Source organism: Podarcis gaigeae (genome assembly GCF_964106915.1).
Source record: "Podarcis gaigeae genome assembly, chromosome: 5".
In the NCBI taxonomy this organism is placed as follows: Eukaryota; Metazoa; Chordata; class Lepidosauria; order Squamata; family Lacertidae; genus Podarcis; species Podarcis gaigeae.
The window spans coordinates 27,587,117-27,605,783 of NC_139681.1; the positions used below are offsets into that span (position 1 = coordinate 27,587,117).

The 18,667-nt window shown below is 42.4% G+C and overlaps 1 protein-coding gene across 42 annotated transcripts in view; it reads right to left on the reverse strand.

Moving 5' to 3' along the window:
* ANK3 (ankyrin 3) overlaps nt 1-18,667 on the reverse strand; it is a 380,323-nt gene that overhangs the window by 132,166 nt on the left and 229,490 nt on the right. For all 42 annotated transcript variants that reach the window (XM_083740203.1, XM_083740249.1, XM_083740208.1 and 39 more), the window contains 2 exons: nt 1,558-1,659; nt 718-816 (listed from right to left, as the gene is read on the reverse strand). In XM_083740203.1, coding sequence (XP_083596329.1) covers nt 718-816; nt 1,558-1,659 — 201 coding nt within the window. The remainder of the gene's footprint in view (nt 1-717; nt 817-1,557; nt 1,660-18,667) is intronic.

Sequence of the window (18,667 nt, forward strand, 5' to 3'; positions counted from 1 at the left end):
CAAGCTAAATCATCGCTGCTTGGAAAAACCTGTAGAGTTATGAGGGCTACTTGAAATATGCATTATGAGACTGCAGCTAATCTGAATGGTTTTATTTGGATTTCATTGACATAATTCCCATACTGAGATGCAAAAGTTGGATTATGCGAAAGACAGAATTATAGATCATTGTACAACAAGTCAAACTTTCCATAATTCCTTCTTCCTTAGTGCTGCTATGAAAAGTAAAAGATATATGTTCACTTTTCCATATGATCAACATTATCGAGGAGTGAATAATTTTTTGGACCAAGAACCACATCACCAAAGTGGAAAGATTTATGCAAACCTTAGGGATCAGTCAATTAGAACAATAAGTCCTTTTCCCCCCTCAGTGGCCAGAGTCAGCACTCACCACTTGAATCTGCAGATTGAGAGAACAATGCCTTTGGCATGCTAAGTGTTTTTTTCTAACAAGGATCTATCTATCCAACCCTAATCACTGACTATATGGAAAGTGGGCCTGTAATTGAAGGACGACTCATTCCCTGACGGGAATTTGCCTATATATTTGTCATCTGTATGACAGGAGATTTCACACACAAAAAATTACATCACACCTTCCCCTACAGCTCCTGACCTTCAAGGCCTTATTGTCTGCATTCAATTGGCCAACACTTTGTGAGTGAGGAATCTGTGTAGGAAAACAGCAGGACACTTAGATATCAGCTAACAGACCTTTGTTGCTGCATCCACATTGGCACCTCTCTGTATCAGTTCTGAAACAACTTCTACGTGGCCTTCTTTGGAGGCGAGATGGAGAGCGTTCAACCCATTCTGATAAAAAGAAAAAGGAATGGGAAAGGTTGGTGCAGGGTGCCCAGAACAACACGCAATATGTCAAGAGGCCTAAAAGGTCACATTCCGACACGATGAGAGCTTGCGGAAAGGAAAGAAAGAAAGCTATTCTCAAACCCATTTTCTAATTAATTGCTTCAATGAAGCAATACATATTTCAAAGTGGTAAGCTACCTTGTAGTTGGAACACGCTACAAATCGATTCTAATAAGCATCCTTTGGACAATACAATTACAACCACCTCTTTTTTGCACAGTATGATGTGCCCTGATGCTGCAGTATTAAGCAAGAGGCAGACTTCAGCTAGACTTACTTCCTTGAATGTTAGAGCTTTTTCTTTCATGAAATCAGAACTTAATGCAAAGCTGTTCCTCACTTACATGAGAGTTAAGCCCCAGTGGACTTGGTAGGTCTTACTTCTAACGTAGACATGAACAGAATAGCACCGTTGACTTATCTCACTTTGTTTTTTCCTTTCTACTTCCATCCTTTCTCCCTTCTGTTCTGCATATATTAGTTCGTGAGCCATTTTGGCAGGAACCTATTTACACTTTGTACAGTGCTTATGTAAGTTGAAAGAATAATTATGATGATGTAATGATCCACATAGTTCCATTTGCTTAAACTTTAGGACTATACCAAATGACAGCTGAAGTAGATGCAAATGTAAACGAGTAAGAATTCAAACCAAAACACTTGTTAATCAAATACTTATGCAACCTGATTGCAGATGTTGATGTCCACTCCACTTTTTAAGTAGTCAAGAGCCTTTTCTAAGTTGCCCGCCCGGGCAGCTCGTAGGTAACTTGCATTGGTGTCAGACTGCAAGAGAAGAAAAAGAGGAAATAAGACGTTTAAAATCCTGAACACAAGGCACAAACTAAGTGAAGCTGATGCAGCAATTGCACTTTGTGTTTTGTAACTGGAAACACTCACACACTGAACCAAAATAATCTACATTCTGCACGAGGATAATTCGCATTCACCAATTCAATAATATATTTTATTTACAATTTTTTTTCTTAAGCCAGTATTTTTTAATAATAATTAAAAAATCCCCCCTTGTCAGATGGCATCAGTATAGATCAGATCCAGCCCAACTGCATGTTGCACATGATGGCATTCCCAACACACATTAGTAATGCTTGCATATATATATAACAAGTTTTAGTATTATTAACTGCTCAGCTTGCTATCTACATGAAATACTTTTGTTATATAAAAGTCTGTGATGTAGAATTGTGCATACTCTATAAATTGTACACACTCCAGCCTTAGTACTAGCATTCTGATGGACTCCATCTCCCATCAGTCCCAGACAGCATAACCAACAGCTAGAGATGATGGAAATTGCAGTCCACCAACATCTGAAAGGCACTAGTTTGGCTATTCCTTCTCTACAGAAGAAACAGTCTGTGTGGCTTGAGGTCACAGCATGCCTTAGTGTGTGCACATGGAAAGGTTAGGGAGGCATATCTGCATTAGTCTGAGAAAGTAAAGAGTGAACAAGTGTGATTAAGGTAGCCTGGGTATCAAAAAAAGGGATGTCTAAGGATTCCACTGCAAATGGACGATAATGCAAAATTCCCCCCATACCCTTGTTAGCTCAAAAAGGAAGCACTTGGAGCGAAAGCAATCAGCATGAGTTCTTAGTGGATTTTTTGAAAGTCCATAAATTATGTACAATTAACTATGCATCTTGGTAAACATGCAGTGCAATATAACTTTAAAAATATATATTCATATTTACTAGTTATCTCCTCTCTGCTCCCTGTAGATTTGTAAAAGGCTCATTCCTTTCCCAATTGAATTTCCCACAGAACAGCAGCCCTCAAAATGCTCACACATTTACACAAAGTAAAATGAGACCGTAAAAGTAAATACTGTATTTTTTTTTATCATTTCTCTTAAGACCTGTTCAGGCATTATGCTTGAACAGGAGATATAAACTCATATAGGAGGCACTGGGCTTTGTATGCCAACCTCACCCCCCAACACCCCCAGATGTACACCAGTCTCTTCCTGACCATCCGATGATGAGCAGGAAAGGTCTGCAGGGGTGCACTATCCACGTTTGCTCGGCTTCAATTCATGTTCAAGTGAACCCATGCAGATAGCTCCCTACAAACCTTCCATACTCAACACTGGAAGGTTAGGGACTCTGAGGCAGGATAGGCATGTGTTTCTCCATGCTCCCTATGCCGGCTATTTTCAGATCAGGCACAACACCTGGATACAGCTCTGTGATTGCTTTTAAGCTATAAATCACCTTTGGTTCCTTGACAGAAAGGAGATGTCTTTCAGTGACTTTTGCCCAGTGCCAGCACAATTACCCAGCAATCACTATTATCGCTACACAAGCCACATATGACTAATAGCTATTTGGGGTTTCAGGGCTGGATTTCATGCAGAGACTTTGACATCACAGGTTCCCCCTGCTGGGAAAGAACTACAATTTGGCTGATTGTGAAGCTGGCCTCTCACTTCTAGACTTCTCAAGTAGCCAACTGCTCCCTCAGAAGACTCTATTCTATCAAGTAACCATCACCGGGGGTCTAAAAAGCATGTAAGCTCTAGATTCTGCTGCCAAGGCACCTGCCAAATTCGGGCAGCTTCTGTCCACAAGCTATCAGGTTTTGTGCAGGGGTGTCCCCAGCTTCCCCCACTCCCAAAAAATTCCACCCTGGCTCCTAACCTTTCTCTCCAAGTATTATCCTAACTCTGACTCTGCCGTGCAATATTCATCCAAATTCTGCCCTGGCTTGAATAATCTGGATGTCCTTTCTTTCCAATGGTGGCTGGGGCTCATTGGCAGGTAGGGAGGTCAGCAGTAGGTGGCGCTAGAGGCAGTGACAGGCAGAGCCAATGAGTTCTAGCTCTGTCCCCAGCCTGCTGAATACTAGCAGGGCAACACTGAGACTAAGGAAGAGGAAGCTGTTGGCCAGGAACACCTCCAGGACTTGCTATATGTAAGGAGGGAGGCAAGTAGGGGCTGGCTGATGGGGCAATGACTCATTTACCCAATTTAACCAGTCTCCACTGCCTCCTTCACTCAACCACATGCTGTCCCCACCCAAAGTGGTTTTTATTTCTGAAATTGCAAAATGAGCAACCTGAATCACTCCCAACACTTGCTAACTGCTGTGAACAATGCATGTTATCACAGGAGGCAGGTAATGCTGAAGCTCTTTCAAACAAGCAGGCACATGGGCATGTATATAAAAAGCCAGCATTTTATCAGGATTATCAAGGATCTCAGGGACCTTTTTCTGTCGCAGTGTTAACAAGTTGCCGGTTTGGCATAGTCAGCAGGTGGGTAAAAAATAAAAAATCTCCATCAGCAGTTTTCAGCAGTTTCTGGCCAGAGAGAGGAGGGATGGTTCAGGGAGAGGAATGCTGTTGATAAAACCCACTCCTCAGAGATAGTGGGATCAAAACTAAATATAAAACAGAGACTTAACAGGGGCAGCCTTTCAAAGTCATTGCATTTTTACCCCTCCACTGCTTGTGGAGTTTTTGGCAAGTCCAACTTTTCAAACAACCCTGATTTGAGAAGCCATCACAATTACCTCAGCCATGTAACTAATAAGGGCACAACATCCCTAACAAGTTGGCTACCCCTGGTTAAAGTCTGAATTTATTTTCCCTGTTTTTTAAAAGGTCGCCTTGCCCTTGTGTAATGGTTACCAGCTTCCAACTTGTGTGTTGCTTTTACTTTGAATAAAAGACACAGACACACACACCGCCACCACTGCCGCCATGACATTTTCAAGTGCAGGAGTTTTAAAATTAAAGGTTGTGGCACGGAGTGTGGGAAGTTCGATGGGGATTCTTGGCTTTTTCACTGAGTGCATTGCTAACATTTCTTTCTCATTAGGAACAAATGATTAAAATAGAAACAAAAAGAGGGAGCTTTTGATTTTGTAAGGTTGCATACATACTTCTAAGGAAGGGGTGGGCAACATGAGCCTTCCAGATGTTTTGGACTACAACTCTCATCAGCCCCAGAAAGCATGGTCAGTGGACAGGGATTACTGGAATTGTAGTCCAATCAAGTTATCACTTGCAGAAACCTCATTGAAACATGAAATTGAACTAATGTACTCTTGTATAATTCATTTCTGCACATTTCAGTAGGTCTCCTGAATGACAAGTTCATGGTGGACTATGGCCAACACCTTTCAATCTTCTGATGTTCGGAAACCCTTAAGGCTGAACACCCAAGGCAAAACTTGTTTGTTCCATGTTGTCCCACAGGGCTACCATATTTATTCATTTGTTCGTTCATTCATTCATACATACACACATACTTCTGAATTATAAATTCAAGATTATGCAGCAACTTGTGGTTCAAGCTCTCAGGCCCTGCCAGCATCAAAACATTTATTTACTGATAAGAGTCTCATATCCTCCAACCTTTCTCCAATGAAAATAGGGATGTCCCATTCAATAACAACAATAACTATTATTGTTACTGTTATTATATTTATACTCCAGCTACTCTGTGTGGCTTCCAACATATATATAAACATAATAAATCTTCCCTATACAGGGCTGCCTTCAGATGACTCCATACCCTCCAACATTTCTCTGATGAAAATAGGGACGTCCTAAGGAAAAGCAGGACATTCCAGGATCAAATCAGAAACCGGGACGGCTTCTGTAAATCTGGGACTGTCCCTGGAAAATAGGGACACTTTGAGGATCTGAAGTTTTCCATCATTAACTGGTATGCTTTTGACAGCATGGCGAACACAGTACCCAAGGATGCTCATCTATCATGCGCTATTGCCCCAAGACCAGGATGCACATGAGATGCATGTGACCATCAAGAGACAAAAACTGTCCTTACTAACAGCCTAATGATGAAGCACATGTGGGAAGGGGGCAAAAATGGCTGTCCAGTGCCAGTCACCTGGCTGCTCAACTATTTCCTGGCTTGCTTCCCATGTCTGCTGGTGCAGCTTGTTCTTGTCCTGTTCTGTTTTGATGTAGCCTACCTCCTGCTCACAGACGTCTACCTCCATCTTGGATGTCTTGCCTGCAATATGAATTTCACAACAGCCTGCTTCCTCTGCCATTCTTAACCAAGAGCTGCTGCCATTTCTTGGAGCCAGAAACCAAGAACTTGATCCTTTGTGATTAGTTATCAATGCTTTGATTTTTACAGCTCTTCCCAGGTGGCTCATAAGATTTCTTATAAACCAGAGATTGCATTATTTGAGTTGGGGGTTGGAGAATAACATACATTGAAAGTAAAGTTCACCTAGAAAATGAAGGTGGAAGTCAGCAGTGTAAAATCCCAAAGAGAGAGATTCTCTCTCTCAAGTGGATAATTATTCTTGGCATGCTGTTATAGCCTTTTTGCACATTCTGCGATTTTCAAATTGTTTGAATGGTTGGTCCCATACAGACAGAACGCTTTAGGTTGTTATTAGAGCATTTTTTCAGAGGAAATAAAACACAACACCCTTTCTTTTCAAGTGTCAACACTTCTAAGTGGTCAATTGTGTTCTTTTAATTGCCACTGTACAAAGAAAAGGAAAATGGGTGTCTTCTGACCAGTCAAATATCGAGCAAATAATGGGGCTGGGACACTGATCAAAACTGGCTGCACTGTAGATGTTCAGCGTTGCCTTTCCCTGAAACTGCAGCTTTCAGTGTGCTTAGCCTTGCTTAGCCATGCATTGAATATGATCTCATATTCCCTTTTTACATTAATTATGGAGTTCCTGTAGCTGCAGTGCAGATAATGGCAAACTGGAAATGGTCAGAGAAGAAGCTACAGTCTGTATGGTATGCTCACACATAAGGTGACTGATGGTTTATCACTGTACCTTTTTCACATCTAATAATGATTGGTATAAGCTGAAGATAATTTTCTTTACTTAATTCAGATACAGCATAAACATTCCAGCTGTGGCTTTTTTTATATAGTGTGTTTTCAGGGGCCAGCCCAAGGCATTTTGCTGCCTGAGGCAGAAGATAAGTTGGCACTTCTCCTTTTCATCACCTGAAAGCCAACCAGACTGGTAACTGAATCTTGGTTCAGTGTTGGACAGAATCCTATGGCGCACCTGAGGCGAGCAGCAGAGCTTACAAAGTGCATAGCAGATGCAGCTCCAACACTTTGTGCATGTCTCAGCATTTGCCACCCGAGGTAGCTGCTTCAATCTGCCTAACAGTGGGATCTGGCTATGTGTAAACATGCAAAGTAAAACGCCAATAGTTCAACTCTGATTAAAGACATGGAGAAATTGGCTTCTGTACATAGAAGGGAGGGCAACCTATGTTGCCCCCTGCCTCTGGTAGCAAAATTTCTTGGACTAACCCTCACACACAAACACACAGAGGTATGTGTGTGGTTGTCTTGTGTCTAGTGTGACATACATGGGGACACTGTTATCCTGTGAGATGTTAGATAGCTAACTGGATTCTTTTAAATTAAAAAAAGTTGTATTTTATGCTATTGTAATAAAGCTTGATTCATTTTTATATAACAATATTTATATGCCACTGAATAATGTCCAAGGTGACTCAAGGCTCTGACAAGGGCTTTGAGCCCAACTCTTCCTGTCTAAAGCAAATGCGCCTCATCTCATACACCACGTAACTTTCAAACTTCCTCAGAGAATCCTCTCCACAGCTGTTTGCCTGCTTGGGAACCTTCTTTTTGGGGGGTGAGAGGTGCACCTGAAGGTTGACTCTAGGGCTCAGTATTCACCATACCGTTAAAGCTCATCCAAAGTACATTCATTCTCTCAAAGTGCTGTGGTTTGTTAAGGGTTGTCGGGAACCGTTACGTCTGTGAGGGGTAAACTGCAGCATCCAGAATTCTCTGAGAGAAAGAATGTGCTTCGTCTGTAGGGCCTCTGTTGCCTTATGCAAACTGAATGTGACGTACACACAAAATGCCACAGAAGCAGAGGAAAGTGGCATTTAAAGAGTATTTGGGAAAGTGGCATTTAAAGAATATTTGGGAAATTGGAAAGTGGCATTTAAAGAGTATTTGGGAAAAACGTATCTGAGATTATGGATCTTCTCACAGAGATCCACATGCCAAGCTCTGCAGGACACCCAGAGTTTATTTATTTTTTAAAAAAAACTATATACCGCTTGCTTCTTTTTTTAAAAAAACAACCAAACACCCTCAAAGGATTCCTGGGAACACAGTTGGAAAACTATGGCCCTACACCACTACAAAAACAGTATTTATACCATTTTCATGTTATTTTGAATGTTTTTGTGGTATTTAACATTACTGTCATAGCATGGGTTTATTAAAAGAGCATTAGGTTGTTGTTTGGCTTCCCTACTCCACCGTAAACATTTGTTGTGCAGAGAAACCTCTAGTGGGTTCTCATTGTTCTTGAACAGAACACATTCTGGCTTGTCTCCCAACAGAAGGATACGAACATTTTTCATGGAATGGGGGTAGCAACCCTATTTTGAAGTGATGAACTTCTGTTTGAAGTCTATCCTGGTCTTGCTATGTACAGCATGGAAGAAATCTTTGTACACAAAAGCTGTAAATTATATACATTCTCAACAGAGAAGAAACTAACCCAAATGTAGCACAGCCAAAACCAGAAAGGATCTGCTAAACACACAGCAGAATGAGCTGGTAGAAGGGACTGTACCACTTTCTCCACTTGTAGAGTCTGATACCATTTGAAAACAAACAAAAGACAAACAAAACAGCTCTCTATAAACAAGCACATGGACTAACACTTTCCTTGTTGTGCTCGTTCTCTGTTTAGTTGAGAGTTTTAATGTAGAGAAGCATTCAAAAATGTGATCCTTCTCCCACAGATTGAAGTGGTGCAGCCCAGGTCGCGGGTTTGAGCCCCATGTTGCATTGCAGGGGGTTGGGCTGGATGACCCTTGTGGTCCATTCCAATTCTACACTTCTTTGATCCTATGACCACCTTGGGTGGCAGGATCCACAGGGGTAGCAGATAGTAGGTACTGCTAGTCTCTTTTCAGCTTTGTTCCCAACATAGATCTTTATATCCCTCCCATGTTCCTGATGCAGATCTTCACTCACCCCTAGCAAGGCGGAGGCACCATTTTGTGGTTTGCCTCAGGTGCCAAAATGTCTTGGGCGGGTCGGCCCTGCTTGGAAGAGCACATTGCCTCTGTCTCCTTTAGCAGATTTATGCCCCCAATTTTAGGCTCTTTTTTGTTGTTGTTGGTCTCAGATCTTGCCAAATTTGTCACTCAGCGAAAATAAAAATGTAAATTATCTTCTTTAGTGAGCTATTTTGACAAGGGGCAATCAAGCTTGACACAGGATTCCCATCTACCAATTGATCCAAGACTTTACATCTTGACAAACTTTCTTGGTAGCAAATGGATTTGGCTTTCCAAGTGCTGAAGAGAACTGGCTGGGCTGGCCTCCTACCCCATCTGGTATATAATAGAGTGTTCTAGAACAGACTTGAAAGGGATGTACTACTGGACAGAAGCAAAACAATCCACCCCCCTTTAGCTCCTCCTGGGAACAAAGCCCAAGGCGGCAACTTGAAAACAAGAAAAGTAGAAACCTATCAAGACGCTAGGGGAATGTGTAGAACAGAATTAAACATAATATTTGATCCCTGCTAGAGGCAAGCAAGTGGGACGTGGGTGGTGCTGTGGGTTAAACCACTGAGCCTAGGACTTCGATCAGAAGGTCAGTGGTTCGAATCCCTGCAACGGGATGAGCTCCCATTGCTCAGTCCCAGCTCCTGCCAACATAGCAGTTCAAAAGCACGTCAAAGTGCAAGTAGATAAATAGGAACCGCTCCTGCGGGGAGGTAAACAATGTTTCCATGCGCTGCTCTGGTTCGCCAGAAGTGGCTTAGTCATGCTGGCCACATGACCCGGAAGCTGTACGCCGGTTCCCTCGGCCAGTAAAGCGAGATGAGCGCCGCAACCCCAGAGTCAGTCACGACTGGACCTAATGGTCAGGGGTCCCTTTACCTTTACCTAGAGGCAAGCAAATTGGGGTGGAGGCATGCAGAGCAGTTGCCCAGAATTAATTTACCTTCTTTTGGGGGCAAAACCTTGAAACCTCTCCAGATGTTTTAGACAACAGTTCCCATGAAACCCACTCAGTGGGCACACAGGGGCTGATGGGAATTGCAGTTCCAAACATCTGGAAGGCACCATGCTGCTTTTTCTGGACACATTTTGTAACCCAGAGTCTTTTCTATCCTGAAATGAACTAAAAAAGAAAAATGACATCAATAACATCAAAATGTTGGCAACCTAAAACTGTGAGTAGGTGTTTGCATGTGTGTGTGTTATAGATTAACATTTTGAGGTAGTTGGGTCATTGCAGTCCTATACTTGGGAGGCAGTAAGTGGAATCCTTATTTTCCTGAATTTGTTTAAACTGTTATACTGTATTTATTATTTTATTTAAAAGATTTATAAACTGCAACTCTCCTCCTAAGGTAGCTTGCATACAATATTAAAATGCAGAAACAACAATAGCAAGCTAATTACAAAAACCATCATACCGTGCTAAAAAATATAAAAAGTAATAAAACCAGCCATAACATAGAGGCTAATAAAACCAGCTTAATACAACAAATTCAGAACCATTCTCACCATCTGCTGACTCACTCATTGGGAGGTACAAAAGAAAAAAGCGAAAACTGACATCAGAGGCAGAGGATTTTATTACCAACATTTTACCTCCATAGTCTGTTATTCAACCTGGCCATTGCTATATGATTTCATTTCTACAGCAGAGGCCCTGATAATTCTTTTTGCACGGAACAGTTAACTATAAAATGACATTAAAATACTGTTTTCTGGTGACAGAAAGAAAAAGAAAACAAAGCACTGTTTTCTGTTACTTTCGGGAGGCCCTTAAATTTCTTGCCAGTTTATATATACCCTGTGCTGTTTGAACAGATTTTTGTTTCCCCTTTAAAAAAACGAACTGAAAACCAACCTTGTTGGGCAGGGACACATTCATATAAAATAGATGTGACTTTGATCCTTTTCTTTCCAAATAAAATTTCAAAAAAATGTGCCAAAATTACTTAAAATCTAATCCATACACTGCCTTGGTGCTGCTTCTCAGGTTTCATGCCACATCAACAACATTTTAATTCAGAAACCACACCTAGCAGGTACATGCCATTGCTTTCCATGTCGCACCAGCAATCTTTGAATCAAAGAACCATCTCATTTAGGGAACTGTATGTACTGCTTTTGTTTCTCTAACTATTAGAGTTTTAGTTGAGATGCTCAGCACACCTTCCTCCACTTTTTTATTTTTTGCAGAGAAGATAAATAAACACAACATATCCAAGTTGGCAGCTGTGTGTAGGTAGCAGTACAATCTAATATTTGAGGAACTCAAATATGATCAACTATTGCCTCCCCACCCTTGCCCATCTTCAGCTGGGAAACAAATATGGAATGATAAAAGGAGGTTGACCTTTTATTTGGTCTTGTCGCTTTGCGAAACCACAAGTCAATATATGTTTCTTCTTAGGCCGAGTCAGATTAACAGTGGGAAGGGGCTAAACTGTCGTGTAATCACCAAGTCAAGCTATAGTTTTGATTCATATCCATTTCTGAAGTTAATATGCTTTAAGAACAGCTTTGTAAGAGGAAGAGGTGGCCACCCTGTGCAATATTTACTAGACTTCTGGGGGCTGCCAGAGAAGGGGTGGAGAGTTTTGCCTCTTCTGCCACAGCCTGCTGAACTTATATGATGGTGCAAGAGGACACAAAAAGCGCTCAATCAGTGGCGGAGCTTCATGCTCTGGCACCAGGGGCGGAGAGCAGACAGGGGCAGGGCTGGAGCGCGTCCCAGGGGAGTGGCGGGCACCTTGGGAGTGTGGCACGCCGCCTGCAGGGGCATGGCGCTCATCGTGGGCGGGGGAGCAGCCGCAATGGCACCCCACTGGGATTGCACTGCCGGGGGCGGTGCGTGTTGGTTTCTGCTTCCTTCACTGAGCAGCGAAGTGCTTGTCACAAGACAATGTTTACATTCCACAGTCAAGTGCTGTTGGGTTTTCTCACGGGAAAGGAGACTGGATGTGACGTACACTGGTTTCCTGTTTTTCACTGTTCTTTGCAGTTCAGTGTGGTTCTCTCCGTGCTTTAGAGGAGAGAGGATGCCTTTCTCTGCTCCGGCAGAGGGAAGATGTTTTTCTGTAAATTACCAGCTTTGAAGTGTAAATAAAGCAATATAGAGCATGTTGGCACGTACTTTTCATCATTCCGCTGTGCACTGGACACTGCTTATCTCCACAACATTTGGTTCCAGGCCCAGAAAAACGCAGTGTTTTGAGAATGGACTCCAGAAGTCGGGCTCCTGGCAAAGGAACAAAGGAGCAAAGAATTGGAGTGCCGGCAAAGGATCGGAATGCAGAGGGCCGGATCGGACGATATCTCTGCGCGTCAAGTTGATTTGATGAGGTATGTGCTACAGCTCCGGGCAGCCTGCCAGCTTCTAATTAATGGCTTTATGGCTGGACTTTGAACTTTTATAGCCGGTTTTGCCGTGGCACAGGCAAAAGGCTAGAAGGATAAATTTTTCCTATGCTGGGGGAAATCGAAAGTAAAGCAGCTGCAGCAGTGTCGCAGCATGAATTTAAGACAGCAGAGAGAACTTTCACTTTTGAACTTGCCTTTGGAATGCGGTTTGAAGCAGCTGCAGATAAGCAAAGCAGTTAAGCAGAAAGGCACAGGTTCACAGGCAGAGGCTGTTTTGAATTTGCTTTTGGATTGAAGCAGCTGTACACAGACGCAGCTTGTATAAAGCAGCTTGATTTAAAGCAGCAGAGATGACGCAGAAGGCTAATGCCAGAGTCATGATGGCTAGCTGCAGAAGGCTGGCTGATGCAAGTGGGGAATCTGATGCCAATCAGCCACATGCTCAGCTCAGAGTAGCCTGTGATACTGCCATGATTCTGAATGAAGCAGATCGCCGGGGTGCTAGCTGCATGGGCAAGGGGGAGACTTCACAGTCGTCATCCCATAGTGCAGTGGAACCACCAGATGGCGCCAAAGCTTTGAAGGCAGTGAAATGCTACACGTGTGGACGTCTAGGCCATATGAAGAGGGAATGCAGATATCCCAGGGCCAAGACAGAGCAGCGCAGCGAAAGCTCATCGCGTGGAAAAGGCCGAGGCAAAGGCAAAGGTCCGGTGTCCAGGACAACGCAGCACAAGGCAATGGTCTCACGCTTCACTCCAAAGGTTGCAGAGGTCCAGAAGACGTCTAGATCTTTCTTCGTTGTTGATTCAGCGGCGACCCACCACATGTGCAACGATAAGCGACTGTTCGTGTCTTTTACACCGCAGGAAGGTGCGATTCACCAGGCGGATGACCACACAATTCCCAGTAAAGGCTACGGAACTGTTGTTCTTCACAGTTTGGACTTATCGATACAGGATGTGCTTTATGTGCCAGATGCCAAGCATAATCTGCTCAGCGTTGGACAGCTGAATGAGCGGAAAATTGACGTTTCCTTTAAGAACAAAAGGTGCATCATCACAAAGAAAAATGATTATGTATTGCATGCTGAATATGTTGATCGTTTGTATGTTTTGTATTTTGATGATGTTGTGCAGGATGACACTTGTTGCATTGCAGGTTCTAACAAAAGTTTGCATGCAGAATGTATTCACGATTTTCATCGAAAATTTGGTCATTTGCATTTTGAGGCAGTATCTAAAATGCCTGCCTTGGTTGAAGGTATGACTATTAAACCCTGCAGGTACCACATGAAGTGCAAGGCATGCGCAGCAAACAAGGTAAAAATGGCTGCGAAAGGTAAGGTGTCTAGTAGGCAAGCTACAGAACCATACCAGGTTGTTCATGCTGATTTGGTTGGACCACTAGCGCCCTCTTTGGGTGGAAACAGGTACTTCATGGTTCTCATTGATGCATTTTCCAGGTATATTTATGTGTACAGTCTCAAGCAGAAATCAGAGGCTTTTCCAAGGTTCAAGGAATTCTGTGCTTGGTTGGGAAATGTGCATGGTAAGAAGGTAAAGACTCTTTTCACTGATCGCGGGGGAGAATTCACTTCTCAGCAGTTTGAAGCTTTTCTGACTGAGAAAGGAATTCAACACGATTTGTCTAGTCCTCGCTCGCCATGGCAGAATGGACTTGCGGAACGAGCAAATCAGACATTGCTTCAAGGGTTAAAAACCTTGCTGCATGATGCCAATCTTCCAGAGAGTTATTGGGCCGAAGCTCTCTCATGTTTCACTTACAGTTATAATCGCAGGTTATCTTCAGCGATTGGTTGTACCCCCTATGAGAAGATGTTTGGCAAGAAGCCATACATCAAACACATGAAAATTTTTGGTTCTGACATGTGGGTTCACTCACCACAAAACTCCAAGTTAGACAAGCGTGGATTGCATGGTATCTTTCTAGGTTATCAGAAAGTGTCTTACAGAATAATGATGACTGACTCTAAGACAATTAAGCTCACAAGAAGTGTTGAGTACAATGCCAAGTGGGGGGAGAATGTGGGAATTTTCCAATGTTATCCTGATCACAGTGATGAAACTGAGGATAGTCAAAAGCAACCACAACAACCCACACCCACTGATGAAGGTTCTGATTCTGAGTCTGAAACTGAATCGGGTGATTCAGAGGATTTCAAGAGTGCGAAAGCCTCTATGCGACCCTCTGAAAGCTCTGATCAAGAATTAGAGGAACCATTGTTCACAATAGGTCACTTTTCTCCTAAGAAGGAAGAGGAGAGTGTTGAAGACTTAAGGCTAATTCGTAGGTCACAGAGAGCGACAAAAGGCAGACCTCCAAAGAGATTTGCTGATGAGTTTGCTAAGATAGCAGTAACAGCTGTTAAAAGCTCCAAGAAGGTGTTTGAACCTTCAAGTTTCCAAGAAATCCAGGATTTGGATTCAAAGGAAGCTGAGCCATGGTTAAATGCCATGAAGGCTGAGCTTGATTCCTTGGAAAGGAACAAAACATGGGACCTTGTTCCAGTAGTTCCAGGAATGAAACTGCTTGGAAGCAAATGGGTCTTCAAAGCGAAGACAGATCAAAATGGCAAGATAGTCAGACACAAAGCCAGATTGGTAGCCAGAGGTTTTGCACAGGTACCAGGTGAAGACTATCACGAGACCTACTCACCCACCGTGAGGTATGAGAGCATTAGGCTTATGCTCAAGCTAGCTGCAGAAGAGAATCTACACATTAGTCACCATGATGTGAATACAGCTTTTCTGTACGGATCTCTAGATGAATCACTTTATATGCTTCCACCTGATGGCGTACAGGTAAAACAGGGATTTGTTTGTGCTCTGAAGAAGTCCCTTTATGGTCTCAAACAAAGTGCACGGTGTTGGCACACAAAACTCACTGAAGTATTGTTTTCTCTAGGTTTTAAGCAAGGGAAAGCTGATCCATGTGTATTTGTCAAAGAGGAGGGGCAAAAGAAACTGTATTGTTTGTTTTATGTTGATGATCTTTTATTCTTTTGGAAGGATGTCACAATGTACAATAATGCCCTAGCTCAATTAAAAGAGCACTTTGACATAAAAGATCTTGGTGAGGTAAACAACTACCTATCTCTGGAAATAGAGAGAGATCAAGATGGTAACATTCTAGTACACCAGTCACGTAAAATTGCTGATGTGTTAAGCAAACTAAACCTGATGGATGCTAACCCTGTAGACACACCGATGACAACAGGTTATCAGGTAGATGACACTGGAGAAGCATTTTCTGATACTACACTGTACAGAAGTGTGCTAGGCAAGCTAAACTTCATTGCCAGATGTTCAAGACCTGACATTGCTGTTAGCTGTAATTTGCTAAGCAGACAAGTCAACAATCCTACTGTTAAGGATTGGAAAGCTCTGAAACGCATAGCGCGGTATTTGAAAGGCACTATGCATTACAGACTGAGATTTAACAATCAGAAGTCTGGTGGTCTTGAGATATTTGCAGATGCAAGTTTTGGAAGTGACACTACAGACAGGAAAAGTACGTCTGGAGTTTGCTATAAGTACAATCAGGGTCTATTTGATTGGTCATGCAAGAAGCAAACAACAGTTAGCTTAAGTACTTGTGAAGCTGAACTGAATGCACTGTCTTATTCACTTAAAGATTGTGAATGGTTGTTACAATTGTGCAAAGACATGAAAATTCCTGTCAAATGTCCAATCCAGGTTTACCAGGACAACAAAGCATGTTTGGCTTTGCTGAATTCTGAAGGTTGTAAGCAAAGCACGAAGCACTTGCAACTGAAGTTGCAACATGCTAGGGAACGTATTCAAAAGGGACTCGTAACGGTGTCCTATATGCCAGGTAATGAAATTCCTGCTGATGTATTGTCCAAGATTGTATCAAGGGATCAACACTGTACCTATGTGCAGAAGTTGGGTTTGTACTGATATTGTACGAACACGCTGCCCAGTGATGTTCACAGAAAGGGGGAGGATGTTGGTTTCTGCTTCCTTCACTGAGCAGCGAAGTGCTTGTCACAAGACAATGTTTACATTCCACAGTCAAGTGCTGTTGGGTTTTCTCACGGGAAAGGAGACTGGATGTGACGTACACTGGTTTCCTGTTTTTCACTGTTCTTTGCAGTTCAGTGTGGTTCTCTCCGTGCTTTAGAGGAGAGAGGATGCCTTTCTCTGCTCCGGCAGAGGGAAGATGTTTTTCTGTAAATTACCAGCTTTGAAGTGTAAATAAAGCAATATAGAGCATGTTGGCACGTACTTTTCATCATTCCGCTGTGCACTGGACACTGCTTATCTCCACAACAGTGCGGTCCCCCCGCACTTCTCTTCCTCCGCCACTGCACTCAATTCCTCCTCCCTCCAACCTGTTCACTTGCTACCAGGCTATTGCTAAAATGCAATGCATCTTTAGAACAAATCCTCAAACCAAAGGCAAAAACTCTCCTTCTTTAGGTTCTATAGACCTTTAAAACAAACTAGCAAAAAAAACCCCCATCGCTTATAGGTTTTGCTCATAAATGAGTCATATCAACAGAAACCAATCATCAAAATAAGAAATGAAGACTTTTGCCATAACTTTTAACGGTTGTGCACAGGCCGGAACCAACATAGTGACATATTCAAAAGTCACAACTTCAAAATGTGACACAATGATTTTCAGCTGAATCAATTAATAGACTTTTAAATGGAATGTCACTCTGTTCTCTGCAAATTGCTGTAAGTCAGAATGATAAAGCTCATTTCAATGCCATTGTTCCCTCTATAAGATAACCAGTAAAAAGAGTTACTCATTGGAATTAGAAAGGCTGAACAATGCCCTCATATGTACTCAAAGTAAAGAAGGGGGTGACATTTTTCCTAAAATGTTGAAAGAAGTAGCAATAAGGAACTTATGTTCTGGTAATCAAATGTGCTTTATGTTTGAGAGTATTAAACAAATAATAATAATGTTTTTTCAAGGAATGCCTTCCCCTGTATCTGCCTACCCATGCCATTAGATCTGCAGGTGGTCAGAGGATGGGGAAGCCTGTCTCATCCCACCACTGGGGTAAGTGCATAATATACGGCCTTCTCTGTGGTGGCACCGTGACTCTGAAACAGCTTCCCCTGGCACTGTTATTGGTTTCCCAGTGCCAGACTATGACCCACCTGTTCACTTGGGCATTAATGAGCAGTTAGTCACTGCTGGACTAACCTGCTGGACTAATCTGCTCTGACCATCTGAAGTTGCTCTGTCCATCAATATATCTGATAATCTGCTTCAAAGGCTTTTTAGCAAACTCGGTCCCAAAACTCTTTACATATAAATGTCTAATCTCCGCACTATGGATGAAACAAACTGCTTCCAAGAGTGATTCCTCATTTCTTCAAAGGCTGTCCTAAGAGAAACCAGAAATAGTTTCAAGCCAGCGTTTACCGTCATTTTATAAGCCACTGTTTGCATTGCTGTTATTGCCAGTTCAGTTCTACATAGATCAACAGGGACATTTCTGAATAATGTGTAGATTTAAACATCTCCATCTCATGTCCTACTTGACTAAATCACAGGTTGCTCAGGGCATGGAGGGGTGTGAGCAGGAAGTGTTCTACAGTCTAGTCAAGCAAACTTCTGAACCACATCAAACCTCTTGCTCCCTCTGATAAGCATTGAATATTTAAAGCTGCAACAAGCGAACATTCAGGCAACATCCTGAAAACGTATTTCCAATCAGAGTTCCTACTTCTTACCTATTTTATGCTCTTTGACCCTGGATCCATTTTTGGATTAACCTCAACATTTTTAGTTGTTGCTAGTCACACAGATCTGAACTCAACAAATTCTAGAAGACAGGTTTCTTCCCTGGACATAATTATTTACTACTACAGCCCAGTCTTAAAAAGCACTGGTCTGTTTCTATGTTAAGCAATGCTCATAGTTTTGATCCATTTTCCTGACAGTTCCAACATATGCAATATTGCAATATTGCAATACTGAAGTTCACAATCCCTGTCTTCGTTCCATCAAGTGAGGACATAAGACACACTCACTAACATTTCACAGATAGAAAAGGGGTCTTGCTTGTAATGGAGATCACTGCCAGATCATGACCCCATTACAAACTCCAGTGGGGAGGGGTATTATTCTTCCTTTATTCTTATTCTGTTATTCCACAGTACCTTGTCCTTTACCAGTTCAAAAGTTGAAATAGGATGTGTTCTTTCGGTAAAAAATATATTGGGGTGAGAGGAGGAACGTGACACAAATGGGACTGGCCAAGAAAGAAAGAAAGAAAGAAAGAAAAATTGCAATGTGGAATGTTTCTGCCCTCCGCTAGGATATTGTTTCATTGCCTCTTCCACCCATCCTTCCACACACACCATGCAACAAACAG